Source organism: Aquarana catesbeiana, linkage group LG09 (genome assembly GCF_042186555.1).
Source record: "Aquarana catesbeiana isolate 2022-GZ linkage group LG09, ASM4218655v1, whole genome shotgun sequence".
NCBI classification, from domain to species: domain Eukaryota; kingdom Metazoa; phylum Chordata; class Amphibia; order Anura; family Ranidae; genus Aquarana; species Aquarana catesbeiana.
In genome coordinates, this window is record NC_133332.1 from 153517997 (window position 1) to 153544884 (window position 26888).

At 44.6% G+C, this 26888-nt stretch overlaps 1 protein-coding gene across 6 annotated transcripts in view; it reads left to right on the forward strand.

Annotated features, from left to right (window-relative positions):
- MTMR1 (myotubularin related protein 1) overlaps window positions 1-26888 on the forward strand; it is a 148959-nt gene that overhangs the window by 9311 nt on the left and 112760 nt on the right. For 3 of the 6 annotated variants that reach the window (XM_073599279.1, XM_073599280.1, XM_073599283.1), the window contains exons 2-3: window positions 495-600; window positions 1428-1451. In XM_073599279.1, the coding sequence (XP_073455380.1) occupies window positions 495-600; window positions 1428-1451 (130 nt within the window). The remainder of the gene's footprint in view (window positions 1-494; window positions 601-1427; window positions 1452-26888) is intronic. The other 3 variants (XM_073599281.1, XM_073599282.1, XM_073599284.1) reach the window with 1 other exon arrangement.

Genomic DNA, 26888 nt, shown 5'->3' on the forward strand with positions numbered 1-26888 from the left:
GCTTCACAATTATGTGCCACTTTGTGTTGGTCTATCACATAAAATCCCAATAAAATATTGTAACATGACAAAATGTGGAAAATTTCAAGGGTTATGAATACTTTTTCAAGGCACTGTATATAGTTTGCACTGCAGCTTTCTCTTCTAGAGTGGTTAAAGAATACACAAACCAGATCATTCCATACCCTAGTGACCCTTACAGGCAGATGTCCCTACTAATAGTCAAACAAGTTAAACTTGGCCCCCATTTGGGGTGGACACCAAATGACGTTCTAAGATGCCTTTTGAGTTGTGAGTGGAAACCAGCACACCTGGGGTCAAGCACAAGCAGGGAAAAAAAACTCAATGGAGGCAAGATTGCCTGGGAGACTTGATGGCAGCACCATTGTATTGTACCTCAGCAGCACTAACAAGCCATGCAGAGCTGCCCAACATTAAACTACTGAGAGCCTGTGATTGCATGTAAAGTCAAAGTGCCTTTTTCTCTTTCTTAGCCCTACTGGATCCCACGTCGAATGGTGCAAGCAGCTGATTGCAGCCACAATATCCAGCCAGATTTCCAGTTCTGTGCCTTCAGAAAATGTTTCCCGAGATTACAGGGTAAGTGACAGGATGAAGGAACTTATGTCTTCTTGTCATGAAAAGTCATGCAGCTAATCTTTCATGGGATTCTTTGTGCCTCTCCAGACATAGTGCATCCACTTTAGATCAACGGCATTACCTCTAGAGTTCTCAGTACTTCAGCTTCGTACTTAGACTAAACATAGCTCCAGAGCTCTTTGCCTGAGGAGTCACAAACAGCTGGCTGGAGTGCAAGCAGTATAGCCCCGACCAGCCAACTTACACTTGACCTTCAGGTGGTTTTCAGTCCCCTTTAAGGCAAGTAAAGAGTATGTTGATGACAGCCATTTTATATAAAATGTTGTTTGTGTTTTGGTCCTTTAGCAGTTACTGTAGTTTGATGAATTTGTATTTTATCATTGGGCATCATCCATAATTGGGAAATAATCAAATATCTTGCATATCAGAACATGTTGTTCTGTGTTCCCTATCATCCTCCCTGACAGTATCCAGAGGAGAGATCCTGCCCAACCCTACTTCCTCTGTATTTATTAAATTCAAGATACTTGTACACTCTAACACATAGTTCTAGAGGGAGATCTGCCTACTAGACATTTTGGTTTAAGAATAATGTAGACTGACACATCTTCGTTGAACCTGTTAGAAAGTACACAGATGGTATGGTAAGGCCCAGCTTTTTAGATCTACTCACTATCCTTTTGGGTAAGTTGGGTGATTCTTCACATATAGGTGTGGTCATGGAGAATTCCTGGTAGTGATTTTATCAGTACATATAATTCTGTGTTTTATAATGTCAGGCGGTGAAGTAAATCTTTTGTCTTTGATAACATTGTGCATTTTAACAGGTCTTCAAGAGGCCCGATATAAGGGTAAGAGATCTCTTTGGTGTTCAGCAAGTCGGCCTCTTGCCTGTTTGTCCAGTGTGCTGTGTGTTAAAATTCTTTTATATATGTGCACTTAAAGCATCAAAATCTCCAGCCATTACGTAATAACGGAGGTGTGCTCCATCACTGGTGTCAGTGAGGGCGGGTGTGCTCCATCACTGGTGTCAGTGAGGGCGGGTGTGCTCCATCACTGGTGTCAGTGAGGGCGGGTGTGCTCCATCACTGGTGTCAGTGAGGGCGGGTGTGCTCCATCACTGGTGTCCGTGAGGGGGGTGTGCTCCATCACTGGTGTCAGTGGGGGGGGTGTGCTCCATCACTGGTGTCAGTGAGGGGGGGGTGTGCTCCATCACTGGTGTCAGTGAGGGGGGGTGTGCTCCATCACTGGTGTCAGTGAGGGTGGGTGTGCTCCATCACTGGTGTCAGTGAGGGTGGGTGTGCTCCATCACTGGTGTCAGTGAGGGGGGGTGTGCTCCATCACTGGTGTCAGTGAAGGGGGGTGTGTGCTCCATCACTGGTGTCAGTGAAGGGGGGTGTGTGCTCCATCACTGGTGTCAGTGAGGGGGGGGGTGTGCTCCATCACTGGTGTCAGTGAGGGGGGGGGTGTGCTCCATCACTGGTGTCAGTGAGGGGGGTGTGCTCCATCACTGGTGTCAGTGAGGGGGGGTGTGCTCCATCACTGGTGTCAGTGAGGGGGTGTGTGCTCCATCACTGGTGTCAGTGAGGGGGGGTGTGCTCCATCACTGGTGTCAGTGGGGGGGGTGCTCCATTACTGGTGTCAGTGAGGGGGGGGGTGTGCTCCATCACTGGTGTCAGTGAGGGCGGGGGTGTGCTCCATCACTGGTGTCAGTGAGGGCGGGGGTGTGCTCCATCACTGGTGTCAGTGAGGGCGGGGGTGTGCTCCATCACTGGTGTCAGTGAGGGCGGGGGTGTGCTCCATCACTGGTGTCAGTGAGGGCGGGGGTGTGCTCCATCACTGGTGTCAGTGAGGGCGGGGGTGTGCTCCATCACTGGTGTCAGTGAGGGCGGGGGTGTGCTCCATCACTGGTGTCAGTGAGGGCGGGGGTGTGCTCCATCACTGGTGTCAGTGAGGGCGGGGGTGTGCTCCATCACTGGTGTCAGTGAGGGCGGGGGTGTGCTCCATCACTGGTGTCAGTGAGGGGGGGTGTGCTCCATCACTGGTGTCAGTGAGGGGGGTGTGTGCTCCATCACTGGTGTCAGTGAGGGGCGGGTGTGCTCCATCACTGGTGTCAGTGAGGGGGGGGTGTGCTCCATCACTGGTGTCAGTGAGGGGGGGGTGTGCTCCATCACTGGTGTCAGTGGGGGGGGGTGTTCCATCACTGGTGTCAGTGAGGGCGGGAGGTGTGCTCCATCACTGGTGTCAGTGAGGGCGGGGGTGTGCTCCATCACTGGTGTCAGTGAGGGTGGGGGTGTGCTCCATCACTGGTGTCAGTGAGGGGGGGGGGAGGTGTGCTCCATCACTGGTGTCAGTGAGGGCGGGGAGGTGTGCTCCATCACTGGTGTCAGTGAGGGCGGGGAGGTGTGCTCCATCACTGGTGTCAGTGAGGGCGGGGGTGTGCTCCATCACTGGTGTCAGTGAGGGCGGGGGTGTGCTCCATCACTGGTGTCAGTGAGGGGGGGTGTGCTCCATCACTGGTGTCAGTGAGGGGGGGTGTGCTCCATCACTGGTGTCAGTGAGGGGGGGTGTGCTCCATCACTGGTGTCAGTGAGGGGGGGTGTGCTCCATCACTGGTGTCAGTGGGGGGGGGGGGCTCCATTACTGGTGTCAGTGAGGGGGGGGGGTGTGCTCCATCACTGGTGTCAGTGAGGGGGGGGGTGTGCTCCATCACTGGTGTCAGTAAGGGGGGTGTGTGCTCCATCACTGGTGTCAGTAAAGGGGGATTGCTCCATCACTGGTGTCAGTGAGGGGGGGGGGGGGTGTGCTCCATCACTGGTGTCAGTGAGGGGGGGGTGTGCTCCATCACTGGTGTCAGTGAGGGGGGGGGGTGTGCTCCATCACTGGTGTCAGTGAGGGGGGGGTGTGCTCCATCACTGGTGTCAGTGAGGGGGGGGGGGGTGCTCCATCACTGGTGTCAGTGAGGGGGGGGTGCTCCATCACTGGTGTCAGTGGGGGGGGGGGTGTGCTCCATCACTGGTGTCAGTGGGGGGGGGGGGTGTGCTCCATCACTGGTGTCAGTGAGGGGGGGGTGTGCTCCATCACTGGTGTCAGTGAGGGGGGGGTGTGCTCCATCACTGGTGTCAGTGAGGGGGGGTGTGCTCCATCACTGGTGTCAGTGTGGGGGGGGGTGTGCTCCATCACTGGTGTCAGTGAGGGGGGGGGGTGTGCTCCATCACTGGTGTCAGTGAGGGGGGGGGGTGTGCTCCATCACTGGTGTCAGTGAGGGGGGGGGGTGTGCTCCATCACTGGTGTCAGTGAGGGGGGGGTGTGCTCCATCACTGGTGTCAGTGTGGGGGGGGGTGTGCTCCATCACTGGTGTCAGTGTGGGGGGGGGTGTGCTCCATCACTGGTGTCAGTGAGGGGGGGGGTGTGCTCCATCACTGGTGTCAGTGTGGGGGGGGGTGTGCTCCATCACTGGTGTCAGTGAGGGGGGGGGTGTGCTCCATCACTGGTGTCAGTGAGGGGGGGGGGGTGTGCTCCATCACTGGTGTCAGTGAGGGGGGGGTGTGCTCCATCACTGGTGTCAGTGAGGGGGGGGGTGTGCTCCATCACTGGTGTCAGTGAGGGGGGGTGTGCTCCATCACTGGTGTCAGTGGGGGGGGGTGTGCTCCATCACTGGTGTCAGTGTGGGGGGGGGTGTGCTCCATCACTGGTGTCAGTGAGGGGGGGGGGTGTGCTCCATCACTGGTGTCAGTGAGGGGGGGGGGGTGTGCTCCATCACTGGTGTCAGTGAGGGGGGGGGGTGTGCTCCATCACTGGTGTCAGTGAGGGGGGGGGGTGTGCTCCATCACTGGTGTCAGTGAGGGGGGGGGGTGTGCTCCATCACTGGTGTCAGTGAGGGGGGGTGTGCTCCATCACTGGTGTCAGTGGGGGGGGGGAGGTGTGCTCCATCACTGGGAATCAGTGGAAGGAATAGTACCCTGACGGCCAGACAAAGGCAAGCAAAGGGCCACAGTTTGGAGACCACCTGCTGTAGAGTGAAGGAAACCAGACTGTTTAATAAACCTTCATCCTACTGGAGCAAAACATGTGCCATTTTAAACAAGAGCTCCAATGTAATGGTAAAATTAGTTTTTATATAGTTGAGAGAGGTTGACCATACGGGGCTCTGTATAGCAATCAATGCAGCTTATTTGAGCATTGCTTGTGTTGGGGCATAGTAACAATTGCTTCCAAGCATCACAGGTGATTGTTGTCACAAACAGTCTTTCTGTAACGCACTAAAAAACAAATTGATTTGTGACTGATGGCCAATGGTTCTCATCTCTAAAATGAAAATTGAGCAATCTTTAATCACATATCTGCTGCTTTCATCAGTTGACCGAACAGGGACAAAGTTTACAGGGCTTCCAGACAGTACATGAGTTAATAGCGGGTGGCAGGCCTCCTACCGTATCTCTTTGATCAGCCACTAACATTTAACTCCTTTGCTTGCAGTGAGAAAGCAACATAAATGTAGCCTTTGTGACACCAATAAAAAGTATTGTCAATGCCCGACCCCCTTCACTACATCATGCTTTACAGCACAGCCTGCACAGCGCCATAAGGGGAAACTCCTATTTATTTCATCATGGGAGCCAAGTTCTTCTTAGCAGTGGCTGATGGAGGGGTGGAGGAGGGACAATTTACAAAAACAAATAACCTGGGGATATTTTTCTAAAACTGTATAGAAGTTCTATATGGCCAGTTTAGAGGCAGATATAAAGTTTTTTTTTTTTTTTTTTATTTTACAGCATTTGTATATAAATTTGTTGCGTTTATCATGAGTCAGCTTCCGTAAAAAAACTCCTAAACTCCATAGCTTAATAGCTAAATTTCCTATGCTTAGCCATTCCTCCTTTGACTTTTCTGACACTCGTGGCTAGCAAGAGGATTTAGACCATATGCCAATCGGTCATAACATTATGAACACCAACCTAATATATTTAGTAGGTCCCCTTTTTACTGCCGAAACAGCCCTGATCCTTCAAGGCATGGACTCCACTAGCACTCTCAAAGTGTGCTGTGCTCTCTGGCAACAAGCCATCAGTAGCACATCCTTTAAGCCTTGGCCAGTTTGCCTTCTTCCCATAAAATGTAAAAGAAAGATGTAAGATGTAAAAGAAAACATGGCCCATCATGCCAGGTCACCTTCTTCCATTACGCGTTGGCTAGTGCTGTTGCTCAAATGCCAATTGAAGGCACTTTTGGCTGTGTATATGAGTCAGTATGGGCACCCTGACCGGTCTGTGGCTACCCAACCCCATACACAACAAACTGTGAAGCACTGTGTGTTCTTACACCTTTCTATCAGAACCAGCATGAACTTTTTCAGCAGTTTGAACTACAGTAGCTCTTCTATTGTGTCAGACTACACTGGCCAGCGTTCACTCCCCACGTTCATCAATGAACCTTGGTCGCCCATGACCCTGTTGTCGGTTTTCCTTCCTTGGACCACTTTTGGTAGATCCTGACTACTGCAGATGGGAACATCCCCCAAGAGCTGCAGTTTTGGCATTGTTCTGACCCAGTGTTCTAGCTGTTAGTTTGGCCCTCATCAAAGTTGCTCAAATCCTTATGCTTTCCCATTCTGCAACCACTTTCCATATTATTCTATATATACTGTGACTCTGTACTTGCCAAATATGCTGCAGAAATCTCCCGCCCATAAGTCTGGCTGCAATCATTTTATTTGTGGGCAGCTGAAGCTGCTGTCTGTTCACTTCCTGGATATACACAGACACACGCCTCCAGCTCTGCATCCCTTATTGGCCCCCTTATGACTCATCCCCCCTCCCTTTCTGGCAAACTCTCACAAGAGTGATAGAGAGCTGTCCATGATGTCATAAGCCTAGGCTTTTTACCAGACAAGAAGCAGGAAGTGGGCTGTATAAGGTATTCACTGGCAAAAAAAAAAAAAAAAAAAGTTTTACTATCCAAAGTTAAAACAACAAGGGCAGAAGATTTAATAGATGGAAAGATGAAAAAAATGTCTGAAGGTCTGCTTTAATCTTATTTATCTATTTTTTGGTTCCTGCTTAATGGTGTTGGTGAACCCCCTACCATGAAATAAGCATCTGTCGATCATATATCACCATTGACAGCATAGTCCTACACTACAATTTTCTTCTGACATTCTGGTGGTCACATCTCAGAGGTTTAGTTTCCAGGTTTGTACAGGTGCCTGTTGAATTTCTTGTTTTGTAATGGGGAAAATGCAACAGGAGAAGTGGGAACGCCTCATAGTGGGCAAAAATGCCCAGAACTCTAAAAACTATAGCTTAACTGTCCACTATCTTGGCCTTGTTTGGGGGGTGCCCAATTATTCTAAGAATCCAGCATGACCAGACACTACAACTGAAATGACACTTTTAGCTGGACTGGCCATTTAAGACAAATAAAACTAGGGCACTAGAACATAGAGTTTGGGGAAATATCCACCACTGACCCCTCTTCCCACTCTAACTAGGAGTTTCTGCTGGAATGTTTTTTAGCAAACGGTCATTGACCATATTCATTGATTTCTAGTACCCAAACACTTTGACACAAAATTGATGCTTACTTTTAGCTTATTTTATTTCTCTTCCTTTTTTGAAGATTTTGATCCTTATTTTTTTTTTTCCTTCTGTGTGTCTGCTCTTTGTGAAATAAATTCTAGGTTTGCTAGCTTGTGGTGTTGCTTTAGTTGTGCTTTAATTGTTGTGCATGTGTTGAGTTTAACATGAGCTTGTACACGGATGACAAATAAAAGTTCAGGGAGCACAGCATCCATTTTAAAATTGAATCTGTTTTGTGTGCCTTGTATTTTCATAAAATTCTGCAATCACAGAACATTCATCCACATCCTTTGAGAATATTTAGCTTAATTAAAAATTTCAGCTCTTCAGAATTGCATTTATATCAAAAAGGAATTGCTTGTGACAAAAACTAAACTTGCAAGGAGATGTTGGTAAAGAAGTCAAGAGAATAAATGCCCTTTTTTTTCCTGTTCCTTACTTATTTTATGCTATTGTTATCCCTAAAGCTTGGTACACATGGCCTGAATATTGGGCAGTTCAACAGAAACCGGCTGACATTCGGCCTGTGTGTTCATCAGCTTGTCCGACAGAAGCTGTCCGACTGGGCATGCTGGATAAACCAGCAGCTGATCATTGGCCAGCCATTGGTGTTCTGGCAGGGGGCAGTCTCCTGGTCAGAACACAATAGCTCAGCGGGGAGATCACTGTACTAACATGGCATAGTTAATACAGCAAACCCCTCAGCCGGCTTGGTTGAACAAAAATAAAAAAACCTGGAGCGTACCAGGCTTAAGAGAGCCTCAGTCATTGCTGCTCTTACCTGGTCACAGTGCATTGCTCCTAGATAGCTGGTAAATTGATGTCAGTGGTCTGGATATACAGTCTTTTCAGAAAATCCACTACAGCTTAAACAGTAACTGAACAGTATGAGGCTAAAGCTCTTCAAAAATCTGCTGTAAATGTAAACCTAAAACTAATTGTATTTCTAGTTATGGTTATCTATGAGTGACCCGTCCTCCAATGTCACTTAGGACACACAACCACTTTTGTCATCAATCATAAAGTTATTTTTTTCATCAAGAAAGGGGGTCTCCTTTTGATACATGGGCTTTAACATCCCTGAAAGCAAAAAACTGACAGGTACTTGTATCTCTTTGGAATACTATTGGTGAGATCTCTGTGCTTAACGTCCTGGGTCTGAACACCTGCTCATCATGGAGAGGTCTTACTCCTTTATATTGTGTTCAAAGTAAAGGAGAGCGAGAGAACCCAAAACTCCTGGGTGTAAATGCATTGTATCAAAATATGTTAAAACAACAAGCTTAGGGAAACACAAGTGCGGAAAAAATAGAATATTATGTAAAGTATTATATAAAGTATCTTGTCATAAGACAAGTAAACTACCTGGGGGGAAGACCGATAAGGATTCAATATTAACTTGGATGTAAAGCCAGGTCCCACCTTTGGTTTAACACTTGGGGTATTATGATTTGTAACTTATGAATCCACCACACTTCTTTACCTAATAACTTCCGGTGACTGTCTCCCCCTCTAGGGGACACCAATACCCTATCTATGCCACCATGGACTTCCCTAAAATGTTGTGAGACATTTGATATCTGTTTGGCTTGCAGATTTTACTGAATCGCAAAAATGCTCGCCAATTTGAGTTCTAAGGAGATGTGTTGTGTACGCAACAAGCTGTACAGCCAATGAGGTACACAACAAATGTGCCACAACTGATGTCATATTTAATGCTAAACTCTTCACCTCTATCTAGAGATTAAAAACTTTTTGTACACAAATTTATCCAACACTACCTGTATGTGTTTATTCAACATGCATACAAACCGGTACAAGTGACAACATTTTAGGGAAGTCCGTGGTGGTGTTTCCACTTTTTATTTATTTATTTATTTATTTTAGGTATTGTGGTATAGATAGGGTATTGGTGTCACCTAGAGGGAGAGACAGACACTGGAGGTTATTAGGTAAAGAAGCGAGGTGGATTCGTAGGTTACAAGCCAGAGTACCCCAAAGGTTAAACCGAAGGTGGGACCTCCATTTACATCTAAGTTAATTGAATCCTTAACTGTCCACCTTAACAGGTGGTTTACTTGTCTTATGACAAGATACTTTGTTTAATCAATTTTTGTTCACTTGTGTTTCCTTGAGCTTGTTGTTGTTTTTAACACATTGATGCATGGATCACAAATACCACAAAAGACTTCAAGCTGTAATTGATGTTAAAGGGGGAAATACACTGTATTAAGAACTGGGGTATGTAAACTTTTGATCAGGGTAATTTGGGTAGTTTCTGTTGCCATTATGATTTAAAAAGAGTAAACAGTTAATTTGATAATAAACGGCTTCAGCCAAACACTAACATGAGTGAAAGAAATGTTATTTTGTTATTTATATATTTTTATTTATTTCAGGTACTTATATAGCGCCGTCAATTTATGCAGCGCTTTACATATACATTGTACATTCACATCAGTCCCTACCCTCAAGGAGCTTACAATCTAAGGTCCCTAACTCACATTCATACATACTAGGGACAATTTAGACAGGATCCAATTAACCTACCAGCATGTCTTTGGAGTGTGGGAGGAAACCGGAGTACCCCGAGGAAACCCACGCAGGCACAGGGAGAACATGCAAACTCCAGGCAGGTAGTGTCGTGGCTGGGATTCGAACCAGCGACCCTTCTTACTGCTAGGTGAAAGTGTTATCCACTACACCACTGTGCCGCCCGTTATCATTCATATTCTCTGAAAAATGGCCAAGAAATCATAAATTCTGCCAGGGTATGTAAACTTATGAGTACAACTGTATATCTCAATAAGGATGTGATTTTCATTTAGCTTGGGGCTAGTTATATGGTATTTTCTTGGTTGTTCATAATTATTGAAATTATACCCTGATCTGAGACAGAGTTTGATATTGAGTTGTATTGCCCATACAATAGCTTTCAGAATGCATTAGGCCGGACACATTGATCGATCAACTTGGGTACAACCATCCTGCTGGATTTTACATGCGATTATTGCTAGCGGCTACTATAGCCACTAGCAATAATCACTGTCTTCTCCCAGTGGGGACGGCTTCCCCCACCCACCCATGGTTGTAGGAAAGAACATTGCACTGTATATGGCATGCCTTAGATGATTAGACAACAATGTTGTAACCACATAGTACAATGGTCTCAAAACTGCGGCCGAGAGGCAAATGTGGCCCTTTGCATTCCTTTATTAGGCAATTGGGACACTATTCCTTGCACTGATAAAAGGCACTATTCTTTTTACACCAACAATGGGGCATAATTCCTGTCACTGGTACCTACATTAGGGTACCATTCCAACCACTCATCCCAACAATGGGGCACTATTCTTCCCACTGACACCAAAAATGGGACACTATTCCTCCCACTGACACCAACTGCAGGGCCCTATTCTTCCCACTGATACCAATGCTGGGGCACTAGTTCATCCACTGACACAAACAATGGGGCACTATTCCTCCCAGTGACGGGACTATATTCCTCCAACTAATAGCAATGATGGGACATTCTTTACTCACATTGATGCCAGGGCATTTTCTACTCCCACTGTCCACAGTCCCGTCCCTCTCAAAGCCTGAAAGACAGTTAACTGGCCGTTTGTTTGAAAAGTTTGGAAAACCCTGACATATAGTTTATATCTTATGTAAAACATATATATGATAGCTGATAGACCTGTACGATTAATCGTTAAAAAAAAGAAAAAATACGATCTAGATTTAACACCCATCAAGATCTTAATCTGGCATTTTCACGATTCATGTAAATGCAGAGCTGTACTCTGCTCAGAGCTGTCAAAGAAAAAAAAACAGACAAAGTTTATCACAACATTGCTCAGCGCTGAGAAATAAAAGAAACCATGTATCATTTGGTTCTTTTAGATCAGGGATCTCAAACTGGTGGCCCATCAGATGTTGCGAAACTACAAGTACTAGGAGGCATTGCAAGGCTGACAGTTACAAGCATGATTCCCTCAGGCAGAGGCATGATGGGACGTGTAGTTCTACAACAGCTGGAGGGCTGCCAGTTTGAGACCCCAGCTTTAGATCAAAGGAATGAACTTCTGTAAATGAGGGCAGTTCAACCATTTAAAGACTAAACCTTACTGACATTTGTTGCTTACAAGTTAAAAATCAGCATTTTTTTGCTAGAAAATTACTTAGAACCCCAAATATATATTTTATTTTTTTTTAGCCGAGACCCTAGACAATAAAATGGCGGTCATTGCCATATTTTATGTCACATTGTATTTGCGCAGCGGTCTTTCAAATACAATTTTTTGGACAAAAAATACACTTCAACAAATTAAAAAAAAACAAAAAACTGAACAGTAACGTTAGCCCAATTTTTTTTTTTTTTTTTTTGTATAATGTGAAGAATGATGTTACGCTGAGAATCTTGATCTTTATTCTAAGCAAACAAATCTTGATTCTCATTTTACCCAGAGTCGTGCAGCTCTAATAGCTGATGGTTTCTCTTGAAATTGGTGGTGAAGTCAAAAATATTAAAGGAACCTTGTAGGTTACAGGTATAATTTTTCTTCAATATCCCAAACTATGTGAGCATCATGTGAGCCACAATTGGCTGATATTGGTTGTTATAATTGAGTGTGCCACCCATTGTAGCGATCGTCAGACAATGGTCCTATTTCCCTACACGAATTAAGGGTAGTCATGGTCCACAGTTTTGTACTGCTGCAGTTGCAGAAAATTATCTCAAGTCATAGTGCCCACACCTTATTGTCTAGAGATTTTCCCGTGTTGCATCACAAATGTGTGCGTGCTAATGTGATGGAACAAATGTATCTCTTCCAGCATGGTAAGCTCTCTTAGTGGCCCTCACCTGTAAATCACTCGACTGAGAGACCCAGGGATTGTGTGATGTGTAGTTTCTTCACTGGAAATGTTGGTTCTTAGGTTATAGACAGGGGTCATGCATCAACCTTTGTACTGGCATGCCACATGTTTACAACAAATAGAAATTTCTGATGCTGGCATCATGTGATGGTTGACTCTACTATAGGCTGTGTGTACTGGCCAACAAATGACACCATGAAACGACATGATCAGTGGACATATACAGGTGAAAAGCACAAGGTGCAAGTAGGAAGATCATGCATATAGTCTATTGGCTCATAAGACCAAAATCACAACTTATGCCGTGTACACACGGGCGGACTTTTCAGCATCAAATGTCCGACGGACTTTCGGACGACTAGACTTGCCCACACACGAACGGACTAAAGTCGGTAGCCAATAGCTGCCCTTGGGTGCTTTTTTGTCCGTCGGACTAGCATACAGACGTACGGATTTTTCGACCGGACTCGAGTCCATTGGAAAGATTTGAAACATGTTCCAAATCTAGAGTCCGTCTGATTTTCGACGGAAAAAGTCCGCTGAAGCCTACACACGGTCAGATTGTCTGACGAATTTGTTCCGTCGGACCAGTCCGGTCGAAAAGTCCGCCCGTGTGTACACGGCATAAGGCTTTTTGTACTCTTGCATAAAGCTGTGTGGCCCTCCTCAGTAAAGCTGAGTTGATTCATAGTGTAAAACAAAGTGCATTCTTTTGTATTTACTTTTATTTTTACACCTCTGTTGAGCCTGAAATCATGGATGATATAAGTCAGTGATCTCTACTTTTGAATGTGGCTGAGTTGGAGAAATGTTCCTGAACTCTATATAACAAGATGCATTGCCCCCACAGCATGGCAAAATGAGTCAAACCTTTGTGCACATGGATCATATTGTCCAATCTGATATAATGTTTAATTGGTCAGTTCATTTTATGCTCTTATTAAATTCTAAAATTGTGTTTGAAATATTACTATATCTGACCTATTTAGAAATTACACCCCCTTCAAACTGACTTGGGCCCTTTAACATAAACATTCAGTCTTAATCCATCTGTCAGTTTTTCAGATGGTTCCAGAATGAACCACAATGTATGTCTATGGGTAGGTGGATGTAAACAGATGTACACACATGTGTTTTTCAGCAGAAAAAAAAAATGGAAAAGGTCTACATCACTTTGTTTTTTGTAGACCAACAAATGTAAACAGATTATGTCCATTTATGTCCTTTCCAATTACACCTTTTTATATGCAAGCAAAATGCTTTTTCAGTTTTTTCAAACTTTTTTCAATTTTGCACATTTTTTAATGACACTAAAATAGAAAAAAAAAAAAAAAAAAAATCATCAGGAAAATAGTGAAGATGAATAGGGAGCTGATTGGGGTAAACTAGTAAGAAACCTGAACAGTGTTTTATAAATGCAGTGTAAAAAGGTCATTTTTTTTTTTTTTTTTTTTTTACAGCAGCTGCCCTATTTACATATGCCTTGTGTCCTTCAAAGTAACCAATTGTAGCTCCAGCCAGTTCCATATTCATAAAGTGAGACTCAGGTTTTTGTCGTCTTTGTTATTTTTTTTTGGGGGGGGGCTTGTGTCTCTTTGGCCATTCAGGAAATTAGGGGGGTATTTTGTCAACTGAGAAACAGCAGTAACCACCAAACAGATTTTAGCCCTTACCACTCTGCAAAAAATATTACTTTAGTGCTGTCTTTTATCCTTTTTGGAGTTATTTCTTCTAGCTTTTTGTCTCACTACACTGTAGAAAAAATAGTTGGAGTGCTATTTTATCCAACAAGACAAAACATAAGGGTTGTACATGTTAATTTATTATGGGGCCACATGGTGTTTCTAACTTCTTTCAGAAGAATAGTGTGTATTTACTAGAATAAACTTAGAGGATACTTTGTGAGTTAGCCTCTTTTGTGTATGCTTTTTCTGCCAAGGAGTATAGATTGTCTTCCTGTGTCAGTGGGGAGTCTGCAATCTGCATGAATTTCCTGTGTTTATTGCATGCATCTTCATCCTTGACTTTTTGTGTGACCTTTAAGAGTGTGTATGTTTTCTGCCTGGTATCTGCTGTGCTGTGTTTGCATTTTCTGCACTTTTAAATTGAATTTCTAAGTTTGCCTAAACAGGATTCTAGAGTTGTTCTTTCAATACACTAATGTTTTCCTACACAACCATTTTAGCCTCTATAGTTATACCAGTTCATTTGGTGTAGTAGTGAAATGATGTGCTCTGGTATTGAGATGTCCATCAACCTGAAGCTCAAGGGACTTGAGGCCCCAGCAATCATAGGGTGTCTAAAGACATAAGAGAAAAATTGACCATCCCTGGCAGTTAGAGTTGAGAGACACCATACAGTTTTAAGATTGCTTCCAAATCCAAGTTTTTAGTTCCTGGGGTACGTTGAGAAGGGGTAAACCTGTTGGCAGATAGTCATTGCTGTCTGTAATCCGCCACCCCTTCCCCCGGGGAGGTTTCCTTTCACACTTTGGCTTTGAATGGGGTCCACCGAGGTGAGAAAGAACGGGTGGCAATAAACACCTAAAAGTGTCTAACCTTTCCCCATTCTGTTTCTGCCCCCATTTATTTGCTGTCTCAGTCCTCATAGGCAAGACTTCCATCCTTTCCCGCCCTTCCCCCAATCCCTGGGACAGAAAGTGAGGGGAAACCAGTGGGGACATCTGTATGGAAGGTTGTAACCTTTCACACTCTATCCAAAGCGAAAAAAAGGATATGGATAGAGTTGGGATTTAAGTTGGGTTTATATCACTGGGTGAAATTGTGTTTGGCGTTGCAACTTTTGAAGACCGGAGTTGGACATTCCTGATCTAGGGGCCGATGAAACATTGGGATGAAACTGAATCTAAAGTCTTACAACTTAATATCTGCTACAAATCTGTGATATGCACTGTTGTAAGATGGTCTCACCTTCCTCTCTGATAGGCTGTTATAAGTGTACAGCAATACCCTGCTTGTATTGTGTTACACAAATAAAGAAGATCAGAAATGCAGCCGTATATACAGAGAGAAATTTCTGTGTACAGTGGAAATTCACTCCAAACTTTGTTTTAGTCTCAGAGTAAGGTAGGGTTTGATAGCTGTTAACATATTTCTGCATATCCTGCAGGGAGATTTTCCTTCCAACCTTGTCCATGTATTTGCAGCCAAGGCTCTGTTGCAAGATGAGCTTCCTGGCAATGGCCTGCCACATTCTGTCATCCTTAGAGCTTCCTTCAAGGGAGAATTGACCTATTCAAATGGGAGAAAAAAATACAACTATAACTATTCCTTAAAAATGTTCCCTCCCTCCTATACTATCCTGCTTAATCTGTATAAAAAAGATCTGTAAATAAAATGCATGAAGGTAAAAAGCCTTCAGCCTTTACAATAGAGCTGCTGCACAATTAATTGTATAGAGAATCGTGATCTCGATTCACCCCCCCCCCACAACCTCCAGCCAGGATTACCAAGATTCTTGGGGGGGCGTGGTCTCAGCATGGAAGTGTGAGGACGTGTTCCTACCTAGCTCCCAAACCGCGGCTCTCCAGCAGCCCTCCACGGTAGACATACCTAACATTATCCTCTCCAGCTAATTACCCGGGTGGCAGGGAAGGCTGACTGCTGCAAGAGAAGTCCCGCTGGTGAGATGGAGCGTTTCCTGGTCCCCGTACAGTCCGTGGCTTCTACCCCAGACACATCCAAGATGGCGCCGGCGGCTACCACGAGGACGGCACTCAGACTGTTGGCTGCAGACCTGGAGAGAGAAACGGATGGCTCAGGCAACGATATGCCGCCGTTCTTACCACCCAGTGATCTCTCCCCCTGCCTGCCTCGCTCTCTCTCCCTCACACCGCTCCTTAGCTCAGACAATAATGAGCGCTGCTCCCTGCATATGCCACTATCCAATGTGCATGCAAGCTGATTTACCTTGACCCAGCTTCTCTCAGCCCTGGTGTGGGACAGAAAGACACGCTCTGAACCCTGATGTCACATCTCTGGTCACAGTGAGTACCTCACACAGTGTGACACCCCAGCAGGGGTCTTTTACTGTGCAGCTCACTGAGCAGACTATTTGGGCATTCTTACAAAAACTCCCCACCAGAGAGGACTTTGAATCACTGGCCTCTCATGTAGAAATGGCTCTCGGGGGTGCTGGCTGGGCTTAAGCAGGAAGTAGTAGATTTTACAACACGGGTCCCCACGCTAGAATCTGAGGCAACTACCATCACTTAATCTGTAACCAACATGCAGACAGCGCACGCTGAAATTACTGAACAAGTTACTCAGTTAACTCTACTCTTGGATGATTTAGGATTACCGCGATTCTTGCCGGTGTCTCCATGATGTAGCCTGGACCGGAGGAAAAGCCGCCGGAACCAGCATGGAATGCAAATGGCGCCGATATCGGAACTGACGTCAGCAACCGGAACTGACGTCAGTCGGTAGAGACCATAGTGCCCGGCCTGGACTGCGCAAGCGCAGTCAACACGCCGCTCGCTCCCGATGCTCGGGGCTGGTTATCCGCCCCTTGCTGAATAACCAGCCCCAAGCATCGGGAGCGAGCGGCGTGTTGTTTGCGCATGTGCCGTCTACAGCTGATTTTTCTTTTTTAAATTAACCATTTTAAAGAATCGTGAGAGAATCGTGATCTTTATTCTAAGCAAAAGAATCGCGATTCTCATTTTTCCCAGAATCGTGCAGCTCTACTTTACAACCACTTTAAAATGAATATGGGTATGTGTCAGTGTAAGAGCACCACCAGAATCCCGCTCCTCTGCTTACATGTGCTGTGGGAAAGGGAATGACCCAGCCTGCAGCTCATTGGAGTGAAAAAAAAAAAAAAGCACAAATTTGATGTTCAGATAGAGAGGAGTCCGGAGGATGCTGGGATGCTAATTGAAACCCTGATCTCACTTAAAGCTGGACTCTAGGCAGACATAACAGACATGTTTTAATGCAGCTTTGCAATCATTAAGACCCCTTTCACTGAGGTGCTTTTCAGGCGCTTTCACGCTAAAAAAGCGCATGAAAAGCTCATGAAAACCTATTTCCATTAAAATCAATGAATGCTTTCACACTGGGGCAGTGGGCTGGCAGGGCGGTGAAAAAACGCCCCTCTCCATTGAAATGAACGGAAAGCTTACGATTAAAGCTCATTATCAGAATTTATTTGACCTATATACACTCTACTTGTAAACAATATGTATAGTAGGTATAAATCATTTCAATACCTACAAAAGTAACTAAGGAAATGATATATATCTTTAATTTAGGTTTACGTGAACCCAATGTTTAATATTTGAAATTTCATGATATTTACCTATATAAACCCTACTGTAAAACAATGAGCTTACTTTATAGATCCTTGTAAACTTACTTTATGTATCTTTATAACATTGTATACTCAATAAACTTCTTTTGACAAGGAAATGAACGGAAAGCTCTTCAAAAGTTTAATGGCAATTTTTAGAAGCGCCTCAGTGTGAAAGGGGCCAAGACTTTTTTTTTTTTTTTTTTTAAATGCAAGCAGTGTAAGTACCTAAATGTAACTGTTATCAGCTGTTTGTAGACCCTCTACAGCAGGTTGGAGTTTGAGAGGAAGAAGCTGTACAAGGAGCCAATCAGTTCTTGTGCTGACAAGAAGCATGCTGGTAGGAGGAGAAAACAAAGTTCTTCTCATTACGCTGCTTCTCCTGTCCAGTCACAGGCCGGGGCGGCTCCAGGATTACCTGGGCTCGGAGGACGTGCAATGAATTATACAGGACATCTAGTGGTACAAAATAGGTAATTCTGGGAAATCTCTGAATTGACGTGAATATTGCTGCAAAAGCTGGTTGTGTTAACTTAATGGGCTATTCATTTTTATTGCAGAAAATTTGGTTGAGTTAGATTTGTGTTAAGTGACCACATAGATTTTCATCTGTCAGATTAACAATTTAAAATTTAGCAGCTTTGTAGTATGAGGATGTATCTGTTGGGATACAATGTTTGCTTAGGTGGGCTCTCGCAGTACAATGCTGTTGGTAAATTCTGTTGATCAGACTGTAGGTGGCAAGCTGAACTTGTCTGTCCTACTCCACATAGGCCAACTTGGGTTATAGTTTTTTTCAGCTGTTGGCCTGCAAACACCTTGTAATCCACCAAAAAGAGCTTAGACTTTGCTGCATAGAAAAAAAATAGTTTCTGCTCCTAGCAGTCATATAGTGCAGGTTTCTGCATATCAAGCTGATCTTTTCTTCTTGTCCTCTGTCTGCCAATAGTTTTCATTATATCATTGTTCTATTTCGCACTTCACCTTCAAGAGAACCCAGGCACAAATGAGCATTTGTAGTCCTCTTACTTCTCAGGAAATGATTAGGTTTTTTATTTATTATTTAAGAAAGAAAAAAAAGATCCTGCTCCTTTAACCACTTGAGCCCCGGACCATTATGCTGCCTAAGGACCAGAGGTCTTTTTCCAATTTGGCACTGCGTCGCTTTAACTGCTAATTGCGCGGTCATGCAATGCTGTACCCAAACGAAATTTGCGTCCTTTTCTTCCCACAAATAGAGCTTTCTTTTGATGGTATTTGATCACCTCTGCAGTTTTTATTTTTTGCGCTATAAACGGAAAAAGACCGAAAATTTTGAAAAAAAATGATATTTTCTACTTTTTGTTATAAAAAAAATCCAATAAACTAAATTTTAGTCATACATTTAGGCCAAAATGTATTCGGCCACATGTCTTTGGTAAAAAAAATGTCAATAAGCATATATTTATTGGTTTGCGCAAAAGTTATAGCGTCTACAAACTAGGGTACATTTTCTGTAATTTACACAGCTTTTAGTTTATGACTGCCTATGTCATTTCTTGAGGTGCTAAAATGGCAGGGCAGTACAAACCCCCCCCAAATGACCCCATTTTGGAAAGTAGACACCCCAAGGAAATTGCTGAGAGGCATGTTGAACCCATTGAATATTTATTTTTTTTGTCCCAAGTGATTGAATAATGACAAAAAAAAAAAAAAATATTTACAAAAAGTTGTCACTAAATGATATATTGCTCACACAGGCCATGGGCCTATGTGGAATTGCACCCCAAAATACATTCAGCTGCTTCTCCTGAGTATGGGGATACCACATGTGTGGGACTTTTTGGGAGCTTAGCCGCGTACGGGGCCCCGAAAACCAAGGGTGTAAATTTTTGATTTCACTCTTCACTGCCTATCACAGTTTCAGAGGCCATGGAATGCCCAGGTGGCACAAAACCCCCCCAAATGACCCCATTTTGGAAAGTAGACACCCCAAGCTATTTGCTGAGAGGCATATTGAGTCCATGGAATATTTTATATTTTGACACAAGTTGCGGGAAAGTGACACTTTTTTTTTTTTTTTTTGCACAAAGTTGTCACTAAATGATATATTGCTCACACAAGGCATGGGCATATGTGGAATTGCACCCCAAAATACATTTAGCTGCTTCTCCTGAGTATGGGGATACCACATGTGTGGGACTTTTTGGGAGCCTAGCCGCGTACGGGGCCCCGAAAACCAAGCACCGCCTTCAGGATTTCCAAGGGTGAAAATTTTTGATTTCACTCTTCACTGCCTATCACAGTTTCGGAGGCCATGGAATGCCCAGGTGGCACAAAACCCCCCAAATGACCCCATTTTGGAAAGTAGACACCCCAAGCTATTTGCTGAGAGGCATGGTGAGTATTCTGCAGCTCATTTGTTTTTGAAAATGAAGAAAGACAAGAAAAAACTTATTTTTTTTTCTTTTTTCAATTTTCAAAACTTTGTGACAAAAAGTGAGGTCTGCAAAATACTCACTATACCTCTCAGCAAATAGCTTTGGGTGTCTACTTTCCAAAATGGGGTCATTTGGGGGGGGGGTTTGTGCCACCTGGGCTTTCCATGGCCTCCGAAACTGTGATAGGCAGTGAAGAGTGAAATCAAAAATTCACGCCCTTAGAAAGCCTGAAGGCGGTGCTTGGTTTTCGGGGTCCCGTACGCGGCTAGGCTCCCAAAAAGTCTCACACATGTGGTATCCCCGTACTCAGGAGAAGCAGCAGAATGTATTTTGGGGTGTAATTTCACATATTCCCATGGCATGTTTGAGCAATATATCATTTAGTGAAAACTTTGTGCAAAAAAAAAAAAAAAATTTGTCTCTTTCCCACAACTTGTGTCGCAATATAAAATATTCCATGGACTCGACATGCCTCTCAGCAAATAGCTTGGGGTGTCTACTTTCCAAAATGGGGTCATTTGGGGGGGGTTTTGAACTGTCCTGGCATTTTATGCACAACATTTAGAAGCTTATGTCACACATCACCAACTCTTCTAACCACTTGAAGACAAAGCCCTTTCTGACACTCATTGTTTACATGAAAAAGTTATTTTTTTTTTGCAAAAAAATTACTTTGAACCCCCAAACATTATATATTTTTTTAAAGCAAATGCCCTACAGATTAAAATGGTGGGTGTTTCATTTTTTTTTTTCACACAGTATTTGCGCAGCGATTTTTCAAACGCATTTTTTGGGGAAAAAACACATTTTTTTAAATTTTAATGCACTAAAACACACTATATTGCCCAAATGTTTGATGAAATAAAAAAGATGATCTTAGGCCGAGTACATGGATACCAAACATGACATGCTTTAAAATTGCGCACAAACGTGCAGTGGCAACAAAATAAATGCATTTTTAAAAGCCTTTAAAAGCCTTTACAGGTTACCACTTTAGATTTACAGAGGAGGTCTACTGCAAAAATTACTGCCCTCGATCTGACCTTCGCGGCGATACCTCACATGCATGGTGCAATTGCTGTTTACGTTTGACGACAGTCCGCTGTTTGCGTTCGCCTAAGCGCGAGAGCAGGGGGCGACGGGTGCTTTTTTTTTTTTTTTTTTTTTTTTTTCTTTATTATTTTTTTGCTTTTTTATCTTATTTTTAAACTGTTCCTTTCATTTTTTTTTTTTTAATCATTTTTATTGTTATCTCGGGGAATGCAAATATCCCCTATGATAGCAATAGGTAGTGACAGGTACTCTTTTTTGAAAAAATTGGGGTCTATTAGACCCTAGATCTCTCCTCTGCCCTCAAAGCATCTGATGACACCAAGATCGGTGTGATAAAATGCTTCCCCAATTTCCCAATGGCGCTATTTACATTCAGCAAAATCTAAGTCATAAAATGCTCGTAGCTTCCGGTTTCTTAGGCCATAGAGATGTTTGGAGCTACTCTGGTCTCTGATCAGCTCTATGGTCAGCTGGCTGAATCACCGGCTGCATTCTCAGGTTCCCTGTTGAGACAGGAGAGCCAGAGAAAAACACGGAAGACGGTGGGGGGGGGGGGGGGGGTTGGCATTCCCTCCCATGGCTTGTAAAAGCAGTCTAGAGGCTAATTAGCCACTAGGATTGCTTTTACATGAAAGCCGACCGCTGGCTGAAAAGATTGATACCAAGATGATACCTAAACCTGCAGGCATCATTCTGGTATAACCATTCAAAGTCGTGAATGGTGTACCTGAAGACAAAAAAATGGTTAACAATAAAGCACAGTAAACGGTAAAGTATAAAAAATTGCATACCTGAAAAGCAAACATGATAAAACATAATAACAATAAAACATTGCAGAATAGAATACAGTAAAAAAGAGCAGAACAAGAGAGAGAGAATAGAGAGAGAGAGAACAATAAAACGACAGCTATTTTTTTTTATTTTATATATATTTTTTTTTTTTTTACACTTTTTTTGTAACTAACTTTTATAACGGTAACCGGTTCCAGGTTCGGGTCTCTCAAAATGCGATGGCATCTTGGGAGACCCTGTGAAAGTGTGTCTAGTCTGTGCAATGCTGTACCCTACGCTAATACTCAACTAGTGAATGGTAGCGTTCAAAACATTCACCAATGCAAAGACCAGGATTGTCAGGACAGGAGGGACAATAATAGCGGGTGTCACGCCTATATTCGCGCTTGCTGCAGACACGACATCTTTTTTGGGGGTTCGTTGGGTAGGGGTACTCGGGAGGACAAAGAAAACGCCTCTCATGCAGCCGACTGCATTTGGTTGGGGATGTGAATGGGGGAAGTACGGGCGCTGCAGAAGCGGTGAGTTCCCAATTAGGATTGGCGAATGCAGCAGGAAGGGCATTATGGGCATGACGGGCCTGTGTTTGTCTTCTTGGTGGCAGCGGGACACTACTTGTGCTTGCCACCTCACCAGCTTGAACTGCACTTATGGGACTCGCCACGTCACCAAGTGTTACTGCAGTGCTGGTTTAACTACGACCGGGGTGTACTAGGCCGCTGGCGCTTGCCAGTTCAATAAAAAGCTACCAAAAAAACTGTTAGCGATCGCAGGGATCAGGCCTGACTCTGCGAACGCTGCAGTTATGCGTTAAGTGTTTTGTAAGTGACAGTGATCGATCGATACTGCACTTGGGTGGGCTGGGCTGGGCGGAGGGGCAAAATGCAGGTGCTAGCAGGTATCTGGGCTGATCCCGCTAACACTGCATTTTTGGGAACCCTAAACTGCTGGGGACGCCAGTATAGATCTGATCTGATCAGATATTGATCCGATCAGATACTATACCACTAAGGGAGCTGTACGGTGCGTGCATGGGTGTTAGCGCTACTGGCGCTAACCTAACGCTGCCTGGGGCTGGTGCTTGCCAGTTCACCAAAATGCTACCAAAAAAACTGTTAGCGATCGCAGGGATCAGGCCTGACTCTGCGAACGCTGCAGTTATGCGTTTAGTGTTTTGTAAGTGACAGTGATCGATCGATACTGCACTTGGGCTGGGCCGGGCGGAGGGGCAAAACGCAGGTGCTAGCAGGTATCTGGGCTGATCCCGCTAACACTGCGTTTTTGGGAACCCTAAACTGCTGGGGACGCTAGTATAGATCTGATCGGATCAGATATTGATCCGATCAGATACTATACCACTAAGGGAGGCGTATGCTGCGTGCGTGGGTGTTAGCGGTACTGGCGCTAATCTGACGCTGCCTGGGGCGACGCATATCACCGCCGGGCGATCAGGGGGCTAAACCTTTATTCGGTAATAAACGGCGGGTGCCCTGACACTATAAAAAATAAACAAACTAACCAGCGTCACCCGTAACAGTTATACGGTGATCAGTGGTGAAAGGGTTAACTAGGGGGCAATCAAGGGGTTAAAACATTTATTAGATAGTATATGGGGGTCCCTGACGCTATAAAATGCTGACGGCGAACCTAAATATTTACCTCACTAACTAGCGTCACCAGCGACACTAATACAGCGATCAGAAAAATGATCGCTTAGTGACACTGGTGACAGGGGGTGATCAAGGGGTTAAAACTTTATTAGGGGGGGTTAGGGGGGTATCCTAGACCTACAGGGGGGTAATACTAACTGTCCCAACACTGTAACTGTCACAAACTGACACCAATGCAGTAATCAGAAAAAAAAAACAAAAAAACTGCTGGTGTCAGTTTGTGACAGGGGGGGGGTGATTGGGGGGCGATCGGGGGGGGGATCGGGGTGTTTTGTGTGCCTGGCATGTTCTACTGTGTGTGTGTGTGTGTTGTGCACTCACATACCTGTCTTCTCTCCTCGGGCCGGAACGGAAATTACCGAGCCGAGGAGAGATGACATCATTTCCTTTGCTGCTGTTTAGCATACAGCAGCAAAGGAATGTTCTCATTGGCCGGCGGCGATCGCGAGGGGGGGGCCACAAACGGATGCCCTCCCCCTCATCTCCGATCGCCGTGGGAGAAAAGACGACCGCCTCGGGCACCGATCGGACCCCCCACCCGCGGAAGGCAAATCACGTATATGTATGTGATTTTGCCTGTCCGTGCCACCTTGCCGACGTAAATCGGCGTGAGGCGGTCGTCAAGTGGTTAAAGCATAGTGCTTATGCAGTGTCATTTGTCCCTTTTTCTATGCTGTAAAATACCTGGTTAATCCTGCCTGTTCCTGTGTCCCCCCTTAGTGTGTTGACCACGGTATTTGTGGCTGCTGATCCATGATACTGTGGTCAGTTTACATGCCTCGGTCATCCTGGAAGCCCCTCTGTTACAGAAAGATATACTGTGCAGTATCTGTGTTTTAAAAGTTATGCAGCGAAATACCGTATTTATCGGCGTATAACATGCACCGGCGTATAACACGCACCCCAATTTAGGTGGGAATTTTAAGGAAAAAAAACTTTTAGGAGGGAAGTTGAAGGGAAAAAAACTTACATTTAAATGCCCATCATTGCAGCCTTCTCAGTGCAGCCTTCCCTAGTGCAGCCATGTCAGTGCAGCCTCGTCAGTGCAGCCATGTCAGTGCGGCCTCCCCCAGTGCAGCCTTGCCCAGTGCAGCCTTCGATCCCCTGTCTTCAAAATCGCCGACCGCGATTTGAAAATGGCGCCGAAATACACAGAGCCGGTCCTCTGCTCTTTCCGGCGGTTCTCGTTCATTTTCGGCTCCACTCGTAGTCCCGAGCGGAGCTATCCGAACCTAGCCGAGTAGGTTCGGATAGCTCCGCTCGGGACTACGAGTGGAGCCGAAAATGATGTGCAGCTCAGGGGATCGGCGTATAACACACACCTGCGACTTTCCCCTGATTTTAAGGGGAAAAAAGTGCGTGTTTATACGCCGATAAATACGGTACCTTATTTCAGAGTGCTGCTGTGCACTCACTAGACCTCCCGCTACTCTCCTCCCGCCTGGCGTCAATGAGGAATCTCAGCCCCTCCCACTGTAGTCCTCAGATCAGGGTAGGAGAGGACCGGGAGGTCACATGACCACACAGCAGCGCTGTAAAATAAGATATTTTGCTGCATATTTTTTTTTTAAAAACACGGATACCGCACGGTATATCTTCCTGTAACACAGGGGATTTTAGGATTTGTGAGTAGTGACTTTACAACCACTTTAAGTTGACTTTATATGTAAGCTGGAACAGGTACATTTTGTTAAAGTTTTTGGGATAGCATAGGGGAGGATTAACACCCCTGTAATGTTTGCTTTGCTTTCTGTACCCCTGTTCAGAAGATTTCACCTCACTTTCTGTCCCTGTGGTAATTGGATTTTGAACATTGGGTTCTTGTGGAAACAATGATTGTTGATAAAGCTTCAGTGGAGACACCTTTTTCCCATATTAACTCTTACAGGAGAGAATTTCCCTTCCTAGGGGTAGATTTCCTCTCACTTCCTGTTGTCTCACTCTGTTTCTAAGTTGGATGTTTGTAACTCGGAAACTGCCTGTATATAAGAAATACTGTCTGTCTGGATCACATGGAAAGTAAAAGCTTCATGTGACAGTGTTGTCCTCATTCAGCAGCAAGGACTGAGTATCCCTTCTCAGCCCTGAACTAAAGCTTCTGTGGGGGGCCTACAGCCTCTCGCTGAGCTGCCATTTCCACGCTGACAGGAAGGCTTGTTTACATGGGGTCAGTAAAAGCTAAACTAAGGTTTTACTGCCCCATGACCTCCCACCTAAACAAAGCAATGCAGCTGCTCAGGGCTGTACCCATGCAACACCCATGATGCTATGCCACATGTGGCCTATGCAGGATATTACTGTCACACAGTACTTCTGCATTTTGAGGGTTAAAGCAGGTGGTGAGGAGGCAACATATCACTACCTCACCATCTGTAAAATGTCCACTATGAATCACTTTTCAAAGGAGCAGGAGTAAAGCCACACATGGAAATGAGAGTTGAGACTGTGCTATTGTAACAAGTTAGGAGTGGCAATTGAGATTCTTACATTTGCCCATTCCTGACTGATTGTCTGTAAATTTGAGCTTGTTGCAGATATTTATTCACTAAAAATACCATTAAGAGTCCATTCAGATATTTGCATTGTGGAAAGGTGGGGCAGTGCACGGCTCTGTGCTGTGCATTGCGGTGCTGTTTATTGTGAATTGCACAGTAGTGACCAAAGCTTGGCTGATGCTAGTGTAAGTACATGTAAGCAGGAAGCGGTTAAAAGGATGGAAGAGATCAGATACAATGAGGAATGAAAATGGCAATTGTTGACGACACATAGTGCTTTAATGAAATAAAGTGGTTGTAAACCCTCACCTATACCCAGTGCAGTGACTGGCCTCAGGTGATACACAGAGATGAATACATCCTTCTACATAAGCTGTACATGTCTGTTTATAGCAGTCTTTCCCCTTCATCCATTCAAAGTACAGAATTTACACAGGATCTCTCCGCTCTGAAAAGCAGGGGGCGGAGAGCTCTGAGAGCTTATTGGAAAGAAGGGACACACCCCCTCTTCATACAGCACACAAGGGACACACCCCCTCTTCATACAGCAAACAGAGCTGTCAATCAGCTGGAGATCCCTCCCCCGTCACCATTTTCCTGTGTATTTTTCGGTGTCTGGAAAATTCATCAGGAGGCATACACTATAGAGGGATATTCTTCGTTCATATTTCATGTCTGAGGTTTACAGCCACTTTAAGTGTTGTCTGTTTAGGATTAGATCTACTTTTACTGCAGCAAAAAAAAAGTCAGACCATTGGCCTGGCTGTGCTTTCTGGCAGGGCTGTACAAATCTTAGGTCTGAATTGACAGAAATACAAATCTTTTGGCAGATATATTCGCTCCCATAGATACATTTCTATAGTGTATTTCATTTGTAGCCTGAGGATCAGCTTTATACAGAGACATCACTGTTCTTTTTTTAATGTAAGAAGCTGCTGTTCTCTATCTGTTGGTTACAAAACATCAGCACACAGTAACTGTAGTGTTCCTTCTGGTCTTGTTTCACTACTCCACAGAGCTTACTGTGAGATGCCTCTTCCAGCCAAGAGTCTTCTGTTATACCAACTAGTCGACTATTTCGTAAGCCTC